The sequence below is a fragment of the Trachurus trachurus genome (assembly GCF_905171665.1).
Source record: "Trachurus trachurus genome assembly, chromosome: 13".
In the NCBI taxonomy this organism is placed as follows: Eukaryota; Metazoa; Chordata; class Actinopteri; order Carangiformes; family Carangidae; genus Trachurus; species Trachurus trachurus.
This window is the reverse complement of record NC_139892.1, coordinates 30,890,404-30,911,224: the sequence shown is the minus strand read 5'-3', so window position 1 is coordinate 30,911,224 and position 20,821 is coordinate 30,890,404. Positions and strand designations below refer to the sequence as shown.

General features: G+C 41.2%; 1 protein-coding gene across 1 annotated transcript in view; it reads left to right on the top strand.

The window, feature by feature from the left end:
• Nucleotides 1-293: 293 nt before the first annotated feature.
• The window catches only part of esamb (endothelial cell adhesion molecule b), a gene marked incomplete at both ends in the record, with an annotated part of 45,408 nt that continues 24,880 nt past the window's right edge, over nt 294-20,821 (top strand). Inside the window, one exon of the mRNA XM_083985092.1 lies at nt 294-348. Within this exon, the coding sequence (XP_083841218.1) occupies nt 294-348 (55 nt within the window). The remainder of the gene's footprint in view (nt 349-20,821) is intronic.

The following is a 20,821-nucleotide window of genomic DNA, read 5'->3' as shown; positions in this document are numbered from 1 at the left end:
AGCAGGCTGGAGATGCAATGAGAGACGGAGAGGAGCTGCCTGCTTCCTACCGTCCCCCGGTGTGTGAGGTGAAGAGCAGCGGAGCCGCCGCGGTATGAGCCGCTGTCAGTAGGCGGGATGGCACGGAGAGGGGGGGCTCTGTCTGTGCACGCTGCCCTCCTGCTTTCTGTTAATTGCTACCTGAAGACAATTGAGCGGCAGTTTGGGAAGTGAAGCGACTAGCGAGCGCTTCGGTTGCAACTTTCGAGAAGAAGCTCCTGTTTTTTACCGGAGAAGCTGGTGGATGTTGCGCCATGGAGATAAAGAGGAGACTTCGAGCTGTGCTGATATTAATATGGATTGTTCAAGGTAAGCTAATTAATTCACGCGACGCTCGTTAAGCTGCCGTGAGTGGCCGCGTGCGAGTGAAACCAGAGCCCGGTGCCGGTGGTGCTGTAGTTTGTCAGCGCGCACGCGAGCGAAACTAATTTAAACGACCTTGTTAGAAGAGACGTGTCTGCTCTGTCCAGAAAGTTAAGACAAAGCATTTCTCCTTAAACCTTTTTTTTTGTCATGAAACTCCACTAATACAACTATTAAGTCGAAGAGGGAAAAAAAACAGCACTAATTTTTATTTTAATAGTAAAAAATAAATAAATTAACATGTTTTAACGGTTAATTGTAATAATTTAAGTCAGTAAAGTCGAATAAAAACACAGTAAAGAGACTGTATATCCTCTCCCTGCATGACCTTTGACACAGGTTGCATTAACACTAGATTTTGATGCTCTGCTTTAAATCCTGAGCAGGGGTGTATAGGCTACATTGACATGCATCAGTCAGGTTCAGTCCCAGACCACCGAACAGCAGGTATGAGAAGCTATTAGCCTGTCAGAGGCCAGAGACATGTCTTGAACCCCTCACCCCCTTTCTGTTTTCTTCCATCCTCCAGCAAGATTTTGAATTCATGCAGGAGCAAGCTCACAGACAATTCATGAAATATGTAATTTTTATTGCTGTGAATTCCACAGTGGCTGCTGCTGCCTGTGTTTTTACTAGAGGTCTCCTTTTAAGCACACAGCAGAGTACTCTTCATCTTAAGAGGGCATAATGTTGTTGCATGGTTGAATGCTTTGAAATGAGTTTCAAGGAAGTCAGATGTTTCATTTGCCATCTTTTGATGGTTATTGTCCCGTGTCAGGTTAAAAATAACATAAAAGCATAAGCCCACCTGAAAGTGCAGGTTGTCATTTTAAAGATTCTGGACAAGAAATCAGGCCTGTCACATTTAGGATTAGAGTCACTTGGGATACATGATGGTGAGACAGTTTCAAAGCCCTCCATCTTATTGTTTTTCTTCTACTGGTACAGCCTGTATGCATGTAGTTGGCAATGAATTTAGTAAAAAAAAATAAAATAAAAAAAAAGGGATAAATTCCCACATTGGCTAAATATTATATGAAATAAGCTAAAAATCTGAAGTGTCGTAATACAGCATTGTAATGTAAATATTTTGTGTAGACTTCAGCTGAATGGTAATTGGATTGAAAAAGAGTTTTTGTCACATTTGTTTGCTAATTATATGTGTGGACTGTAAGCATTTTATTCGGAGCCAAAACCAAGAGAGGGTTTTTCCAGCCGGATGCTATTACTTTACATAATCACATACACACAAATATTGAAAAGATGTGTTAAATACAATCAATTTTCCTCTCTTCTCTTCTTCTTCTGTGCTCCAAAAAGCCCCTCAGGCTATGCCGACTTGGCCAATCTTGTTGCTGTCAGTCGTGCTGCTGCATCTTTTTTTTTTTTTTTTTTTTTGAACCAGATGTTGGATTTCATCCAGTGTGGAAGTCAGAGATTGTTATAGCTTGTATCTTTGATGTCAGAATTTGTTTAGTTCAAACTCGTGTTTCACTGAGAAGACAAAAAAATGGACAAACAATGTATGCGTAGTTTTGGATGCTGAAATTACGTGAGAGCGTGGTTTGGGCGTATGTGCAGCTCCACCTGTTTAACTGGTGGTACTTTTAGCAGTAGTAGGAGGAGTAGTGGGACTGGTTACACAATGGGTCTATACACTGTAGTACAGTATCTATGGAAAAAAGTAGCTTGCATGATGTTTGTTGTGTGAAAGAGAACAGACAAAGACAGAACACATCGCTTAGTTTGGTTTCTTAGCCTACTTGCTTTGCATGTTTGTAAATGGTTGTAACGTTTCCCTCATTGTTGAACTTCACATATGGAGGAGTTATTAGGATAACTGATAGGCTAATAGACAAAGAGAGAGAGAGAGGTGTTTTCAGGGTGATGTTTGTCCATGCAGTCACTGATAAATATGTTTTTGGATTTTTGAAAAGTAGCCTCATGCTGTTTTTATTCATCCTTTCTGAGGCCATATAAGGTTAAATCTTATTTATTTAATTATTTCTTCAAATAATTAATCCTGGGACTGGGCCTTAGTAGTAGTAGTAGTAGTTGTTGTTGTTGTTGTAGTTGTAGTAGTAGGCCTAGTAGTTGTAGTAGTACTGGTAGTAGCTGTAGCCGCAATAATTGGAGGTGTCCATACATTGATGAGGTATCTTACCAATGAAATTTGCTTTTGAACATAGCGGTCTGAAAAGTTTGGGAAACTACCCTAGAAAACATATGTATGTCTTTGTACAACAATACAGAGGACAAATGAGTGAAAATCAGTTGTTTCCTCTGGTTTCTCCATGGGAACCACTGTGGCATGACATTACATCTGCCATCCTTTTGATTTGTTGTAACTGCTACATGTAAATGGAATGAAACAAATGAACAAACTTGGTTTGCCGCTCACTGACGAGCAGCTACAGCCGCTTCCTGTTCCAATGATCGGATGGATTTCTTAATTTGCATGATGGATTTCCCTTTTTTTATTTCTGACAGCCACTAAGCAGCCTGTCAAAAGCCGAGCCTGCCTGTCAGAAACCTCAGAATTAGTGGTTGAAGAAACGGCAGCGCTAAACCGTAGTGCCCGTCTGTCCAGCGCGACTTGAAATGAGTCAAGAACACTCAGCTTGTATTGATGAAACACAGCAGCTCATTGGCTTTAAATGAGTGGGCCCATACTGGAGCTAATTGGCTACCAAATGTTAAAATAAATCTCTTAATACTCATCTGCTTCCAGGATCCTTTCATTTCCGCTGATCTGAGACAGATGCTGAACAAACTTTTTATTACCACTGATGGCAGTAAATCACATTCTACTGATACAGTCCTATGCAGTATGTCCAAGCTGTAACACATTGCCGCTGTCCAACACATTGCCCAAATTGGCCCGAGGACAGTGGCAAGGTGACTTGGCAGCCTCTAGTCTGAAAGTAGAGTCAAGTTCGAGTGCCAGCTTCAATCCCCCTGCTAGCGTAAAAATGCCTTTCACTTTGGCCCGGCTATTAAAATATTGTCGTGTCCTTCGTTGCTTGTGTTCAGTGACGGCTGGATCATAATGAGACGGGAGCCACTTGGCTCTGGTGTAAGATGATGCTTGTGAGCCAGCTGCATCCCTTTTCACAGAATAACTCGCAGAGCTTAGGGTAATTCTGATTATGTATCGCATGATTAACTAAACAAGAAATTAAACTGTTCGGGTCCAGTGTTGGAACAAACAGCGTTCCCAGCAGGGCGCCCGCATGCACGCAAAGTCGAAAAACGGTAATAAAGAGCCGCAGAGATCGGGGAGATTTCTGGAAGTGAAAGTCAGAGTATTTCTGGCTACTAGAGTTGGTACTGTGGTTAATAAAATAGCAGAATGCCCAGTGGATATCAAGCTTAAATGCAGTCCAATTAGTATGTCTAAAACTTTAATAATCCTAGTCATTGCAAGCAAATTGAGCTGTTGAATGTGTCCTTCTGGTTACTTCCCAATGCCTATTGTATTAACTGAATAACTGCCTGTCATTGAGAGATCGGTAGCAAGGAATAGTGGTGCAGCTTCCTGCCTGATAAGCTTAGCAGCTTTCTGTGTCTGTATTTCAAGGTCATTTATTTGGGAGTGTTTATACTGTTAAATGAACTATGTTCATCTGTATGAGCTTAACTAGTTTTGTTGTATGTACTATGTACATGTAGTTTTTGTGTTGTCTACTGTACATTCTCTGGACTGTACAAACGCCTTGGACATGAACAGGAAGTGAAAAGAAATTTGTGAACCAGGTAAACAGTTGCAAGGTGGAAAAGCTCGCAAAGCCGCCCCAGCAGCATAATAAGGTAAAAGCACTTAAAACAGATGTGTTAGTCATCAGTCTTCCTAGTCGGAGTACAGTCCGCTGCTGTAAGTCTTCTGAGTCACCTCATGGAGCTGCATCTTGTCAACTCTGGCTCAAACTGGTAAATTGCCACCAGTTTCACATATATGGTTGTATTTGTTAGGCTGACACATACCTTAGTGTGGGTGTTCCTAATTGCCCACAGTCCACTCTGTGTACCATGAACCCTCTGAGGACCCCCGTAGAGACTGTGACTCTGATTGGGAGGAAGAAAGGGCCAAAGCTACCTAAAGGATTCTATCATGTAAAACTAGGTCAAATTAATTGGCTCATGCTCGCCACACAATAAAGAGGACAGTGGTGCTCGGGTTTTGTATGTTTCTACACACAACAGCTGCTGTGTGTTTGACTCCATACTGACGCTGCTGCATCACATCAAGTGATCTGAGTTGATTTCTCCCACTGACACTTCACAGCAGAGGAAGTTGACAGGTGTCGATTGGAGCTTTGCGTGTCGGCTCATTGAGCTAATGTGAGTTTGAGGCAGGTGGTCAAAACATTTTTACAAAAATCCATCAGCAAGTCTGCACGATTCTCTGTAAAATGGGATTCACAATTTCCAGTTAGAATTGAGATTACGATATTTTTCAATATGTTTATTTTTCTGTTTTTCCCCATCAATTTTGGACATCATATAGGGATCGCTCCTTAGATGCAGCAGCTTCATGAATCTGATGGTGAGGATGAAAACAAACCACAGTCATTTGTCTTATGTTACTTATACAATGTCTTCCTCGTGCCTATGGGAGTTTGATGTGCGTGGTGACAGTCATGCAGGTTACTGGTGTATATTTGGTCGGGCAGCAGGGATTTTCTGCTTGACCTTTATAGCTTCGTCATATTGCAGTTTGCGGTTACGTTTAAGGTGATTGTATAAATTTGTAGTGTTGCGCTGCAGAACTGTAAACACTGCTCGCGATGTAGGTGATTTTGACTTTCATCTGCTTGTTAGACTGAGTGCTTTCTCAGCGCCATGGGGCTGGTTAGGTTCCTCATCTTATCTTAACCCCTATTTCCGTTTCTCGAATCACATGGTCTAAAGCTATGTTGTCATTTTTTTGGAGGGAGAAAACATGAGCGCTTGTTTTGATGTAGCTGATATCGGCAATGACAATGCGTCAGAATTGTCATTCAAATGGCATTTGGACAGATAAATTGTGCATATTTTCACTTGGAATTAAGCTTGGAGATTGATGGGACAGCCTTTCCTCCTCCTGTATTTCCCTTCACCAGTAAAAAAAAAAAAAAAAATAGATCATGAGTGCGTCTGTAGGTTTGGTTTTGTTAGACAAATTAGAAAGGATTAAAAATCCAAAATATTGGATAAAATGTAATTTTAAAAACTAAAATTTCATTTACAATGGTCTTTATTCTTTTACTTTCTTGTCTGCCATATACAGCAATAAATGCCCTTTAGCTGTGAGGAGAGAGTGGTATGTCAAACTTAAATTAAAAAGTGAATTATTTATTTTTTAATTGTTTAATCCATCCATCAATTTCCCCCCACCTCTCTGGGTCCTGGCATGGATGGATTATGAGATACTGACCCCCTGCCTGTCTTTACAGCTTGAACTATGTGACTTTCAAATCACTTCATTCAGAGGTTCTTTGTCCTCTTGGCCAACGAGCTGAGAGGACAGGGGCCCCATTCACTATGGCTCCAGGACACATTAACTGAGTAATCTAGACGTAATTATTGTTTTGTGCAGCTACAGTAGGTTTTGTGTGTTTTGCATCGGTCTTAATCAAATGACAGTGATAATAATATTAAAAGTGTCTTAAACAGTGGGTGGTGGTGATGACTGTTTATATTTATATATAGCATATAGCAGGCTACCATCGCACTTGTAAGTTTTTCCAGTGGTTTGTTATGGGTTTGCAAGTTGTGCTTGCTCTGCTGTAACAAAGGGAATATCATTATATTTCAACCGTGCGCAATTTTAGCTGATGCACATTAAATGAACGGCCCTGTGTTTCTCCTGCATTAGAAAGAAAAATATGGCACACACAATGTTAACCATTATACTCACAAACTAATCAGCATTTTTCTTGCTGGATGACTCGCTTTGATGTTAGGTACACTGAGTGCATTAGTGATTTTCTATCCACAGCACACTTTAACAGTCCAGTAACACTCATCATTATGCTGCTCAGTGAGGAAAGACTCGGAGCCGATTTAGCAATAACTTAAACTGTGACTGAAGAAAATGTTAGGCTACGTACTGCATAGGAACAGGCGTCATGCGCTTGCATCTGCAGCAAACATCTCTAAGCCATGACTGGAAAAGCTATTTTAATCAGAATTGAAACGCAATGAGGAGTTGACAAGTTAGTCCAAAACCCAGTCTTACCAATTGTCAATAATGTGCTTCTCAATATGTTTTAATTGAGTTTTAACCCATTAATTCTCTGAAATGTATTTAAATCAAGAGCCATGATGCCTGAAGTTTCTTCTGCTCATGTCCTGGGGGTTACTACAGTATCTCTGTGTACACCTGAGAAAACTACATGTGAACTCTGTACGAATATTTTTACCTATCGAGGTTTATTAGAAAAACTTACTGCATCAACATTTGCATCAACTTTTTTGTTCTGAATATGTGTCTAATGCTCTGCAGTGATATTTCATTTGGACACAGATGTTGAGAATGAGTGACAGATAAACAAGCAAGCTGTTTGCTAATGAGGTGCTTGGAACGTCTGTGTAATTATACTAAAAGAAAATGGTGCCACACACCTGAAGAGCTTTGGTGACTGGAGGCAAAAAAAACGCATTGTTGCATTTCCATAATAAACTCTCCCCAGAGTTCATGGAAGATCATGGGAAAGAGGAGTCAATTGCTCTCTGCACAACTAAACCCCCAAATAAAACATGATGGTCACAAAATGAACATCTTAATGTTTTGCCCCAGTTCTCACCCTTAATCCTCCTGCTCAGCTCAGATGAGAGGCTCACCAGAACCAACGTGGAGGGGTCACGTTGGGTTGTCTTGCTTAGCGAGGACGCTTCTCTATAGGATGCCACGACTTGTACACATCATCTGAAGCCAACAGAGGAACTGAAATCATTTATAAAAGTTAGTTTTTTATCCCTGTGTGTATTGTACTAATCCAGCCCTCGTACGGTGCACCTGAATTATTAAAATTACTTGAAGAAAGCGCAGCTCACAATATGCAGTATCTGTCGCATCCAAAATACAAATTGAAATGTGGTGACAAAGGAAAAATACGTTATTGATTACATTTGTCATTCAGTCTATGACAGTTGAACAATAAGTGTCCAGAACCCCAAAAGAGAACAAAGAAGAAAAGGTAAATATTGTTTTAACTTTAAAGTCAAAATGTTTGTGTGACTTGTTTGTATCGCCTTTCACCATTTGATTTCAACTAACATCTTAACTAATAAGATTTAATAGTCATCTCACTTGATTGTTTCCTATCCCACTTTACCCATACCCACCTATTTCTCATGGTCACGTGACCAGTGCTACAATGGCCAGCAAAGATGTGCAAGTAAAAATAGAAACCCCCCACAAAATGTGACCTCTGCCATAATGACAATGCCACAGTTTTCTATATTTTTGCTGCTTTTCAATTTGAAAACAAGTGGCGTGTGGAACTCAAATTAACACAGAACAAAGGAGGAAGCAGGAGGGAATTAGACAAGTTAAACAGCACATGGTTTACAATTTAATGTGTTAAAAATAGTATATTTAATAGAGGCATAATTAGAAATTATGCTTATCTCATTTAAGAAAAAGATTTTTTCACTTTTAGTCTCACAGTTTAAAGGCAACATGTCGTCACAGGCGATGCACCCACTCATGCTGAATCAATAAGGCTGAGGCCAGGTTAGCTGCAACCACAGCTACCTCAATAACCATCAGCCTGTCAGCTCATTTACTCCCACTGCTCACCGACAGACGATCACTAAAGCTTTGTTGAAATGCAGTCGCTGTGTATTCAGTTTGGTTAGTTAATTAAATACATCTGTATATATCCCCACTGGTTGTGAGTGAGTCAAATGCAGGGTGTAATATCATTAAACTTTAATATTCAGTGCAGTGGATCAAAATGAAACCCAGGTGGTGGTGCACCCTGACAGGTGTGTTGCCCCCTCTGTCACCTTTTCATCCATGTTCCATCTTCATGAGACTAATGATGTGCTGACCAGCCTGGTTTGGCCACAGGAGACTGAAGGACAGCGCAGTCTTCCCACTCTGCCAGTCAGGTGGTCACTTTGCTCTGTAGTCTCACCTTGGCGACACCATCTTCTCAGCATCTGAATCACAGATGTCTCACAAAGGGAAACGCATCCAGACGAGGTGTGTTGAGTTAGTGCAAGCCGCTGGTTTCCCTGCTGATCGCAGCCCATAAATGATGCATCTCGGAGGAGTGTGTCATTTACACCCCGGGCGTAGGCGAGGGTCGTGATGATTTACACCAGGTGCACCCGGAGAAAATGGCACACACTAATGAGGTCCATTCCCTCTCTAAAAGAGACCTTTGCTCTGGTTAGAAACCAGTGTGAACTTCAGAGACCAGGCATGCAAACACACACTTGCACAAGGCAAAGCTAACTAACTAACTAATGTCTGCAGAGAGATTTGATTTGCCAAGAAGCATTTATGGTGAGATTTGAAACGGAGAAATCCTATTAGTGCTCAAGAACCTGCTAACCTGCTGAAATTAATTTTCAGCAGATTCTGCAGTTCATCACAAATACTCAGTTCCTTCTGGAAAGCAGCACAAGTACAGTAATTGTAAAATGCTGTTACACTGCGACAGAGGCTCTTTTTTTTTAACACGATGTGACTGCAAAAAAGAAAAGAAAGAAAGAACAAAAACTTGTTTCATCAGCATTTTGAAATGCAAAATGTTTGCTTTTCTCCAAAGGATTGATTTTCATGTTTAAAAGGTGTGAAAACTGCAATTCTGTAAAAACAGAAAAGATACCTTCAATATTTCTTTTGACTTTGTTGTGCAGGTAGGAAATGGGCTGTCTGGTCCCAGCAGATGAGTTCTGCACTAAGACGCTATAAGATTATGGTCCTGTTTGGCAGTTATAGTAAAGCAAAGGGAGATGAGATTTTTTTTTTACTCTGGTGTGTCACAGGGTTGGATGGGTTTTATGTCAAAAGCTGCACTGGTAATTGGTTAGTCTGAAAATTGTAGATGATAGCCCTCTGAAAGTGTTGAATGTTTATGTGTAAAAGGACAGAATTGGTGTGTATGGAGGCACGATGGCTTCTGCCCGAGTGGAGATGAGAGATTAGTATTCATTGAGGAGTGAGAGGCATCCTTGCTCCTTTCTCCTGTTGCTCGACTGTCTCGCCAGATGGAGGGGAGGGTTGTTGTGGCCAGATTAATGCTGTCATCTGGTTTGAGGTGTAACCTGGCCTCACGGGCTTCAGGCGTGGTTATGTGAGGCTAAAGAAGGTCCCTCAGGTCAATCCTGCAGTGGCGAGGCAACTCAACCACACAGGCTGCAGTTATTCCTCCTCACAGATTAAAAGTGCATTACACCGTGCCTCTGTAATGTTATTCCCTCTGTGGGGATGTAGTAATGCACTCTCCAAGGAAATCTTGCCTTTTTATTTTTCTTTAGTGAAAATCCTTCTCCATATTTACATTGGAATCATAAGGTTTCATCTGCGATCTGAATCGTATTTAGATACTTTACAATTCTACACGTCTTATATAGCTGATCTGATGTACAATGTATTACTCCTAAATACATTACACAACTTGAAATCCTTCATGTTTTTATCCATGTCAGTGGCTTGGCTCTACGGCAGTCGGGCATCGTTGGTTAAGTCACTGCTTTGGTCCAGAAAGAATCTGAACAGCTATAAATGGATGATTATGTATCCCATACCGATGTTCATGGGGACCAGAGGATGAAACCTAATAACTTCGTTAGCACCTGAAGTTGCACCGGAACTGGATACAATCCAGTAAACTTGAATCCCCACTTTTCATCCAGAGCGTTGTTAAAGGGATAATTCAACATTTTGGCAAATAGGCCCGTTGCCATAATCCCTGTAGTGTTAGGAGTAGATTTGTTTCCTTTAATTGTCGGTGCAAGCTATTTTTAGAACGGTGGAGCCGAGTCGCAAGCTGCACAGAGCTACGCTATACGGAGGCTAAAGGAATTTCTTGGTTTCCCTCATCAAATTCACCACGCTATGGAACGTTACGAGGCGAGTTGTTTTCAAGGTAAATTCATGCAAAACTGCTGATGCGTTCCCGTCGGGGGCAATTTTTCGGCAAGCAGTCTCTGCATTTGCCTCGAATACAACTCTGTCTCGTAACGTTCTGTTATTATCTCATAGCGTGGTGAATGTGGAGGTCACAACTTGTCCACCAGAGCGTTTTGGAGTTGTTGGATTGTGTATTTGATAGGGCTGACCCTCCAAGTTTCGAAGCTTCGTTCGTTGCCATGGTAATCGATCATGAAGTCTGTGATTGATTTTTTTTTTTTTTTTTTCCTTTTTGACACTGGTTCTCATTGGCAATTGTTACATTGAAATGAGTAGGCTACTTGGCATCCTGGAAACCTGCCTGATTTTGGAGACATGCAGTGTTTGTTTACCATACATTCATTAGTTCCATTACGATCGCACCCCCCCCCCCCCCCCCCCCCCGCGGCTGTTGAAGCTTCAGTTTTGATCGCGAATATGTCGTGTTTATGTCCGCGAATATTCGATTATCTAAATATGATAATCTGGACAGACGGGACAAACCTGGCCAAAAAAAAAAAAAGCCTAGGGACCAACCTGACCCAAGTGATTTATATATATTTCCAGCCTGAACCAGCATGTCCGGTCGGGTTGGTCGGGCCTGTTTAGAACTCAAATCTAAGTCCACAGGGGTCCATGCTTGGGAGCCCAAAAGTACAGCCAGGCAGTCCAGTTTGTGTGTGTGTCCTTGTGTGTATACCTTTTAGACAGTATCATTATTATTATTATTATTATTATTATTATTATTATTATATGCCCCCCCCCCCCCACCACTAACAGATACTCACTCCAGCCAGGTATCCAAAGTTGGAAAGAAGCTGAGGGACAAGACGAGAAATGACTTGTACCAGTGTCATAAATAATGTTTTCAGTAAAATGTGGCCACCTGTGTATTTTGTGTTTTGGTGATGAGTAGGCCGTGAGCAGTGGGTTTTTGAGTATATTTCTGATGAAAGCAGCTGCTTATGCATGCGTAAACAACCCCAATGAGAGCAGCGAGAGTTGAACCAGATTGTAAATAATGAGCCCAAAGTTGTGATAAATCTGCAGATTTAGGTCGTAAATGTAATTAATTTCTATGTGCGACCTCTGTTATATCATTCTATATACATTGTTACTTGATTGTTTGGCTAAATATCTGTTTTAATACTGAGCAACATTGATTTTTTGTTCTGTTGCAGTTCAGTGAGGTGATGGTATAGAGGTGACTGGTCTGCCTGTGATTACACCGACCACTGATTGGACTTTGCATTTAGAACCACATAGGATTTATAGCTTCAGTCACTCTTTGATTTGGTTTTGTGGTTCTTTGGTTTTGTGTGTTTCAAACGTTGTGGCCATTATTGCTACAAACAAAATAATCCATCAAAGAAGTTAGCGACATGGCTTACAAATTTTTGACACAAGTCAGATGCTAAGGTCACAGTTTTCTGTGTTTTACCGTATGTGCTGTATATGTAATAATCCTCCTGAAGTGGCCTTTGTTGTTTTCATAAATCCCCTCGCTTAGTTTTCGAGCCCTCAAGTGTTTATTGCAGCTGTAACATCAATTTGGTTTGTGGATCAAATTTTCATTCTGTTTGGAGCCTGTGGTGGTGGCGAGGCAATTGCCATTAGAATTAATACCCTGGGGCATTTACGGTCAAAATAGAAAAAAACCTACCAAGCAGAATACAAGACCAAACAGTATTTTATAATCTCAGTGATCTGTCAAACCCTGGAATAATTGGCTCTTTGGGATGACTGAGAATTGATGGCGGGCAGAGTAATGACCTCACCATCACTTGAGGTGGCACTCCTGTCTGTAAGCCGCTCCACATGTCATTAGTATGACCAGGGAGGTTTGATAAGAGAAATTTCTCCTCGGCATCATCACTAATGTTAGCCCTCTGCACCACTGTAAGCCTTTCCAGGTGAGATTAATTTCACATGATGGTATTTTCATTTTCTGTACAGCAGCACAGTAACTGAGTAGCAAAGCCGTTTGTTGAAAATAGCCTCTCTCTTTTTTCTTTTTTTTTTTAAGAAAGTAATATTTAGCTCAGCTGAAATTAAATTAGCTCACATGTTTCCAAAAAGAATGAACTGCTCTATTGAGTCCTTTTCCTGTATCTCAGTCAGCAAAGTGGCAGCAGGCAGTCATGCATTAAGTTACATATATTAGTCTGTATAGAGTGAGTGAGTTTTTTTTAGTAGGAGAAATTTCTTATTTCTATTTCCTACCTGAGGTTGGTTGGTCCTCTAAATTGATCTGCTGCTTCAGAGAAACCTGCTCAGACCTGATAAGCACACCAGCCGTGGCACCTTTACTGGCAAAGCTCAGACATCAAATATGCCTCATTTCAGACTTCAGGAAGGTGAAGTCATCAACTTTCTCTGGTATGAAGTCTGCCACTGAAATGAAGAATTTGTGTGACACAGGTGAGACATAGGCGAAATGGTTTTCTGTGTACAGCAGCTACAGTATGATGTGCTATAGACTTGTATATTCACTCTGTCATTTCATCAGACTCCAGATGTGTGGGCCTGCACACTCTGCACGCAAGATATTTTCTATTTCCATTTTCCAACATGTGACTCCTCTCAGCACGCGTGTCTAGTTTTTATGTGTTAAAAGGGAATAGTAACTGCCTGTTAAACTTGGAAGTATGAATTTAGAAATGTATCCAATTTAGGGAAGCATGAGATAAATAAAACCAAATTTGTCTTTAACAAATTCTATTAGGTTTCATATCAACTGGCTATAATTGAGCCATCCTCTCATTTAGCCACCATTGCAATCCCACAGTGTGGCATGTATTTGAGTTTTATACACTCTGTGACAGATTCCTGCAGCCTATGGAAAATAAAAATGTGACTTTTTCATTCAGTATTTTTAAATCTTTGGCTTTGAACTGTTAGAGGAATCACCCTCAGATTTACTTTATTATTTGAAAAAAAAACAAAGCAGGGATTAACAGCTGCTTTTAAAAGCATGTAAGAATAAAATTGCTCCGCATGAACTTGATCACAGAGATGCTTTAATCTTCAGTGTTAAGGTGAAAAATAGCTTTCTATATCCTTAAAAATAACAGTGCTCTACTTTCATGTTGCAGCAAGTCATGCAGTTTGTGATCAGTCAGTGATTCAAACTAAAACATTTTCTGGTTTTGTCGCATTTTGGTCTTTATTTCATTATTCATCTGTTCTCTCTCACACTGAAACTAATTGCCCAGAAGAAGAACAAAGTATTGACAGAGTCCCTGCTGGAGTCTTCAGTTAAAAATCCTGCACTGGTGATGACCGCCATGCATTTAGATCCTCTGATCAGTGCGCTCGTATGTCCTCACTGATTTGAAATGAGAGGGTTAGTGTTGCTGCCACAGTCAGAAAAATAGAGTTGCAATTTAAAAGGACACGCAATTTTGCCTGGCTTAAGAAGAGTGTTTTTATTTACAACTTTATTCACTACAATTTTTATTCATGTTGTCTAAAATGCTCAAGCAGCAGTAACACACCTCTCCTCACAAGTCAAATCTAAACACCTCTACCCAGTCACAGGTGTCTTTGTTCTTCCTTTGCGAGAGTTGTGTGAGTGGACAGCTGCAGCACTTAGACCTAATTGGTTTAGCTGAACAGTCTGGACAGTGGTGTGCGCCCTCAGGACCCGGCCCTCCTTCCTTGAAGTTTTCTCTGAAAGGCTTTTAAAACAAAGGTTAGGAAGGCTCCTAACCAGGTTAGTGTTTCATGACACAAAGCCCAAGAATGAAAACTGCTTCATGCGTCACATCTAATGTAACACCAAAGTGTTTGTGGTCAGAAAATGTTCTTGTGCCCAGGATTAATGGGTCATTGGCTGAAATGTAAATCACAGATGATTCTGATTTGAAAAAAATTCACATTTTTACAGGTTCATATCATATCAAATTAGTGACTGTGTGATCTGAAGTCAGTTCTAGTTAAATGTTGGGGTCTGATAGTGTCTTTCCACTCATATAAATGCTGCTCAAGGTTTTGTGTAAAAACTAATTAGGTACATGAACATGATCCAGTGTTATAGTGGAAAAATGTAATATGCAATTTACTTTTTCTCCAAAGGAGATTCTGTGTACTGCATAGCCTCAGTGAATCGTCATTGAAAATCTTTATTTGCCCGCTTCACGTCCTGGCGCAGCCTCTCCATGCTCACTAGCAGGTTCGTCTTTCTACTATAATGCGATTGTCTCCAGAGTCAAAGGACAACGGTCATGTTATGATGTCTTCTTGTGTACGACTTTTGTCTATCCCATCTCCCTCCCTGCTAAAGCCAGCTTGGGCTGATAATAAGATTAGAGAGGCAGCTTAGAGACCTGGCCTAAGAAACAGTGATCGTTTATCTGCGATGCTGCTGCGGATAGACGTAAAGGGGTCTCAAAGCAGAGAGTGGGTGTGAGGCTGCTGGGGTTAAAGGGCAACGGACGACATTCAGCCACTGCACAAATGTGTCCATAATATCACTGTGAGTCTGGCTTCAATTGCCAGGGCAGACGACACTTAGAGTATCTATGTTTATATCCAGAAACATCTCACAAACAAGTGACATCAAGAGCACAAAATTGTTTTCTGTGCATCCAGATGCTCTGTTTACCATCCATAATCACCTCCTCCACAACAAACACAACTTTCGCCTCCATCAGTGGTCCCATCCATCCACACTAATCAATGCTCTGTTGAACTGTGGCAGAATTAAAAGCTTAACCCCTCTCCTGCAAACTGTCGACAAAGATCTTAACAGGAGCAGAGATTTAGAGAAGGCACTCTATTGTGGAGTGTGAGGCACAGTTAACAACATGAACATACTGTGAACGCTGCACTCTCGAGGTTTAAACTCTGAAACAATTACATATTTTTTTTATTGTTGTTTTATTTTAAGCTGCTCTGATACAGATAGTTTCTTTACGTTTCCATGTATACATAAGGCATAGTCGAGTGGAGAATAAAGTAAATACCCAGTGTCCCAATGTAAGAGCGGCCTGTTTGTTTTTTTATATCAATTTTGACATTCTACTTTATTTACACAATAGATAAACTAGTATTGTTGGGTTAAAGAAATTGTTTTAATGTTTTTTGTTTCTAAAATATATTAGAGCTTCCTGGCCTTCTTGAGAGTTGTTAGGCCATGATGTTAACTCATTACTTACAGTAACATCACTCTCTTCCACTGACTCAGGTTCAGTGTGATAGCAGCTTCTCATCCTGAGCTTTCAGCTTTGATATTTTTTGTTTGCATGTGGTCTGTATGCAAATTGGAAACTTGCCTTAACTCTACAAATAAAACATGATTTCAGTGAAATTTGTTGTCAATAATGAAATGCAGTGAGACATGAACTGTTGGGCAGAGTAAGATGGTTTTCCAGTTTTGTGTTATTCCCAGACTACAATACAGACCTAAACACTTTACAATTTTGCAAAATGATATCAAGAAAATAGTCATCAGATTTATTGATAATGAAAATGATAATTCGCTGCAGCCCTAGATTGAAGAATGTACTTATTTTACACTGGCCTGCATCTTGGGGTCAATTCCACTTGGCGAATCTCCCCTCATTAAGGCGGCAGCTTTTTATCTATCAACTTACTGTGGTAGAGAAAAGTAAAGTAGCTCAAGGGGATTACACAAACACCAAAATACGTCTCCCTTCGTATGTGTTCAACCGTTAACACAGAGACACCACGCGGTCAGTCTCAAGGGAGCAACTGTTCTCCATCTAATCCCAACACTGAGGGGGAGCACTCTGACAAAAGCACGGTTTATAATGCATCCACAAGCGGGCCCTCGAGAGGCCTTAAAAGCCTCTCTCACTTAATCTGTCATGTCAGGGTGTGGGAGCTATCGAATCCTTTTACACTCTGATATAATCCATGATGATTACAGTTCTCTCACCTCTCTTAAATTACTGCTGCTCTTAATTGTGAAGAATACAAGCATGCATTGACTAAGTCTCTCTGCTGTGTAGCATCTCTTTCTCTTTGACGGCGTGTACACTGGGAACCATTTCATTTCATTTGCTTTGAAATGCAGTTTTCAAGACGACAGGAAAAAATAGCAGAATGATGTGATCCATCACAGCGCACTAGTTTCTCTCTGTAATCTGTTTGTTGTTTGCAGGGAGTCTGTTAGCGGTTGTGTACATCTTGTCTCATCATTTGACAGCCTGTGATCCTCGTCCTGTTGGAGATTTTACTGAAATATCATCACTTAAACATTTACTTTCTTCTCGGGATTTGGAATCACCAGAGGCTCCATGATTCGGGCTGTCGCGGTTTGGAATTCCCCTCTGCGGTGGGTCAGGTGGCTCTATACCGTGGTATGCGGTATTATCGCACCACCCCCTTTAATTTTTTATCTATATAGCAAACTTGTTTGTTAATTACTAAATTACTAATCTCATTGCAATTTGTCGTTTTTTTAAAGACATTACAAAAATGAGACGTACGAGGCACTAGACAATTTCACGTTTACACACAAAAAAAAAATTCCTTGAGCCTATAAAGAAAATAGCCTATGATTCAGGCTATGTCCTTATTGAGCACATGGAAAACCAACATATTCACCTCATGTGGTTTCAGAGAGGATCGGAGAGGGGTAGATGGTGCGCTTGTTGCTCTAAATCAGGGAAAGACTGGGAATAAAAAGCAGCGGTGGATTTTTATTCGGCCCGGCTCGGCCAACAGCGAGGTGGGGGTTCCTCTCTCCCGGTCGAGCTGTGTTGGATACGGGCTTCAGCACCTGTGGGTCAGATACGTGGCATGAGCAGGACTGTGAGGGCGCATGACTGTGTGTCACTGCTGTGTTGATAATAGGCACTGTGGTGTTGTGATCATCCGCTTTATTTATTTATTCATTTGCGGGCGGCCGAGTGGCATTTGCCCACGTTGCCTAAGGCCAGTCTAGTCTGTCACTGCACTAAATGCACACATGAGTTCGATGTCGGCTCAAACTCGTTGGTGTAGTTGCAGAGGTGGTTGTCCGTGGCTTCAGGCTGGTTACGTGCGGTGTTGATGGTGTCCCACCATGAGCGGCGGTGGGCTTCTTATACCGCTGTGATTTATTTTTGCGGTTACCGCGACAGCCCTACCTGCACGATACAATTTATTACAATACTTATGTTGTTATGTTGATCAGTGACAGAGTGTGAAGATGAATTTCCCTTATGGGACAATAAAGGCATTCTATTCTAATACTTACGTCACAGTAATATATTTTGCAATATCCTGAGTATTGCAAGAATTGCAATTTTTTTCACCTGTGAATTATGTCCCAAAAGGAAAACTTTGTGAACATCTGTTTTATCTAATAAGATGACAGAATACTCTAGTATTCTTTAGTAATAACTTTAATTCGTGAATTTTGATTTTGTCCCCCACTCCTGGTGCTTTCCGGTGCTTTCCCGGTGCTGCTGCGTCACCAGACCACCATGAGTTGGGTCAATAAGTGTATAGTACCTATGCTATGTGAATATTCCCTTGAATTGCATATGGCTCAGATTTCTGTAAAGCAGCATGTTGTGTAGTTCATAGCATGTATGTTTACTTTTACTATATCCAGTGAAACCACTGTACCATACATCTGCTTTTGCTTCTTTGGAAATAATGCTGCTATTGTAACAGTGGGCAGCTTTTGGCAGCATATTGAATTTGGTGACCGCCCTTCAACCACAGGCCACGAGTTTAAGCCCCTGTGACAGCAAACATCCTTCAACACGACACTGAATCTTTACCAGCTGCAGGGCCACTCTCCTGTTACTGACCCTGCACTTAGACCTTGCTGTGAAAAGAAAATTTCCCTACAGGGATCAATAAAGTGTGTCACATTAACACAGTAATGCACAGTGAGGAAGTTAAAGCAAGAGTGAAATTACCTGTACAAATCACTGCGCCACATTAATCACGCCTGTGATTTGCAAGTGTGCCAAACAGATGACTACAAGCCATTTTACTCAGCAGTAAAATGTCACACATGAACACTGCAGGCTGTAACTGCACTGGACAGTAAAAGCTGCTGCTGCTTGACTCTGCAGAGCTGATGGGCTAAGCCACTGGTTTTATGTGGAATGTAACAATGTCTCATGTGTTGTGGTTCAAAGAATTACAATGTTTTATGTGAGTTAAAACAAGTTCACCATCTATCATCTTTTGTAGATGCGCAGACTCGACAGCAGCAGTTCATGGTTTAATGGTATTTACAGGTTCCAGGAAAGACCACCCAGCTCGTTCATATATGTTTATACAGTATGCTGTTGTCAGATAAGTCACATACACCGTCCGTGCAACATATTGCGTGATAATTATCATTATCAGTTAGTCAACTGTCCACTTTACTACAGCAGCAGGACGTGTGTGCTATCTCTCCCACCCACACACTGTGGATCATGAAGAAAAATGCAGGTGAGCCGCCTGTCGTGTCAGTGAGCTGTTTTCAGCCTGATGTTTTTAATGTGTGCTCATAATAAAGAGGAGACGGATCAGCAGCCAGGACTCAGGTGGGAGAGATGATGGGTCAAGCTATTTCCTGTGGTCTCTATAGGCTCCCAGTTGTCACTCTCACCTTCGGCCAGGCCCCTCGGATACACTGTAGGTGGACACATGAGTGCTTGCATGAAGGGGTCAGTCTCTGTGATATAATGTACAGTGGAGAAGAGGATCAGCAGGGCTCTGACCATCACTGTGACCATCTGAGCCCAGCTCCAGTGTACGTCTGTCTGTTGAAAGATTTATACTCCACAGCGTTTCTTACTTTACAGAGGCACTGTGTTTTACAAGGGTAGTGATTTTTTCACTCTGCCCACACCTGTTCCTGCTCTTTTAGGATAAGATGGATGGATGGATGGATACTTGGATACTTTATTAATTCTGAAGGAAATTCATCTGTCAGCTGCTCCATACACTCTGTAAAAATACTAAAAGACAAAAAAGACATACATAGATAACCGAAGAATACAAGATAGATATGTAGCAGCACTTAGCCACTTTAAGGATTCTTTTATAGCCTAACTTTTATATTCTGAGGCACTTTAAAAATTACATAAAAGGTCATGAAGAAAAACCAACTGGTCTCTCGATACACCTGCTTGTTCTTAACCAGAGCCGGCAGTTTGTCCGCTTTGTTTAGCAGAGAGTTTAGGTTTTCCCATTAGCGCTACTGAAGGTATAGATGGCCTGTACCGCTGCCGTTTCTTGTTCGTTAGCCCAGTTTTTACCTCCGGCTCTACATCCACGGTACTTCCGCCTCACCTCAAGGGGAATGGGATGAGGTATGCCTGTGTTACCTTTGCTCCTCACGGCCAGCAGAGTAAGTAACGGCAGGCAGGAAGAGCGAAGAAACTAGCATTAAAAAAGACTAGAATTCCTAAAAACTCAACACACACACACGGGGACTGCAGCTTGTACGCTTGGTGTAATATGAGGTGAATTATGCCTCCCATGTTAAAATGGAACTATAATTAGGACTTTTTTGAAATATTGATTTAGCCTATGTAATGGCTTGTGCAGCAGGTGATGTTAATTATTAATCACCTCATTTCTGTGGTTAAGGTAAAGATGGAGGTTGAGATGTAAGGTGAGGTGAGCTTGTGCTTCCAGAATATAGACGTTTTTACACCTCTGTATTTTTCCAAATCAGAAGCCCAAATATTTCTGCACATTTAGCTACTAAAAAGCCAGATGTGTCCTTAAGGAGTTTGTTGAAGACCAGTGCCGGCGTCTAAATCTCACGGTCGGATGCTCTGACTTGACGTAACAGTCAGTTTCTATCCAGCTTAAACTGTCTCTCTCTTTGATACACTAGATCTTTGTTGTTTTAACCATATCTTTTAACTGGATTACTTTAATTTATTAATTAGTTTTAGTTGAATGGTCAGATTTTACTTGTTTAAAGGACACGTGTGTGAGGATCACATGTCTGGGAAATGCCAGTGATCATGAGATTGTTTTCCATTTTAATGAATGTAACAGTACAGTATACAGTGGCTCAGCAACACGTGAAACGAGATTGGTGGTTGTCGGTCAGTTGTAATGGAATTGGCTTGGTAGTTTCTGTTGTTCTGAGCATTATCCTGGATTGATCTCGGCTATAGGGGCTGTGTGTGTGTGTGTGTGTGTGGACTCTAAACATCAGTAGGCTACAATAAGTCAGAGCTCAAATGAACAGCTGCTTGAAAGCTTCATTTCCATAGCAGCGACTCATCTACGGTCCTCTCCTCTGGTCTTGCTGTATGAGGCCCGACCATCCTTCTTCCTGCTGTCACAGTTGTTCTTGGCCCCTGCAGCCACCCTTTCCTGGCTCCCCTC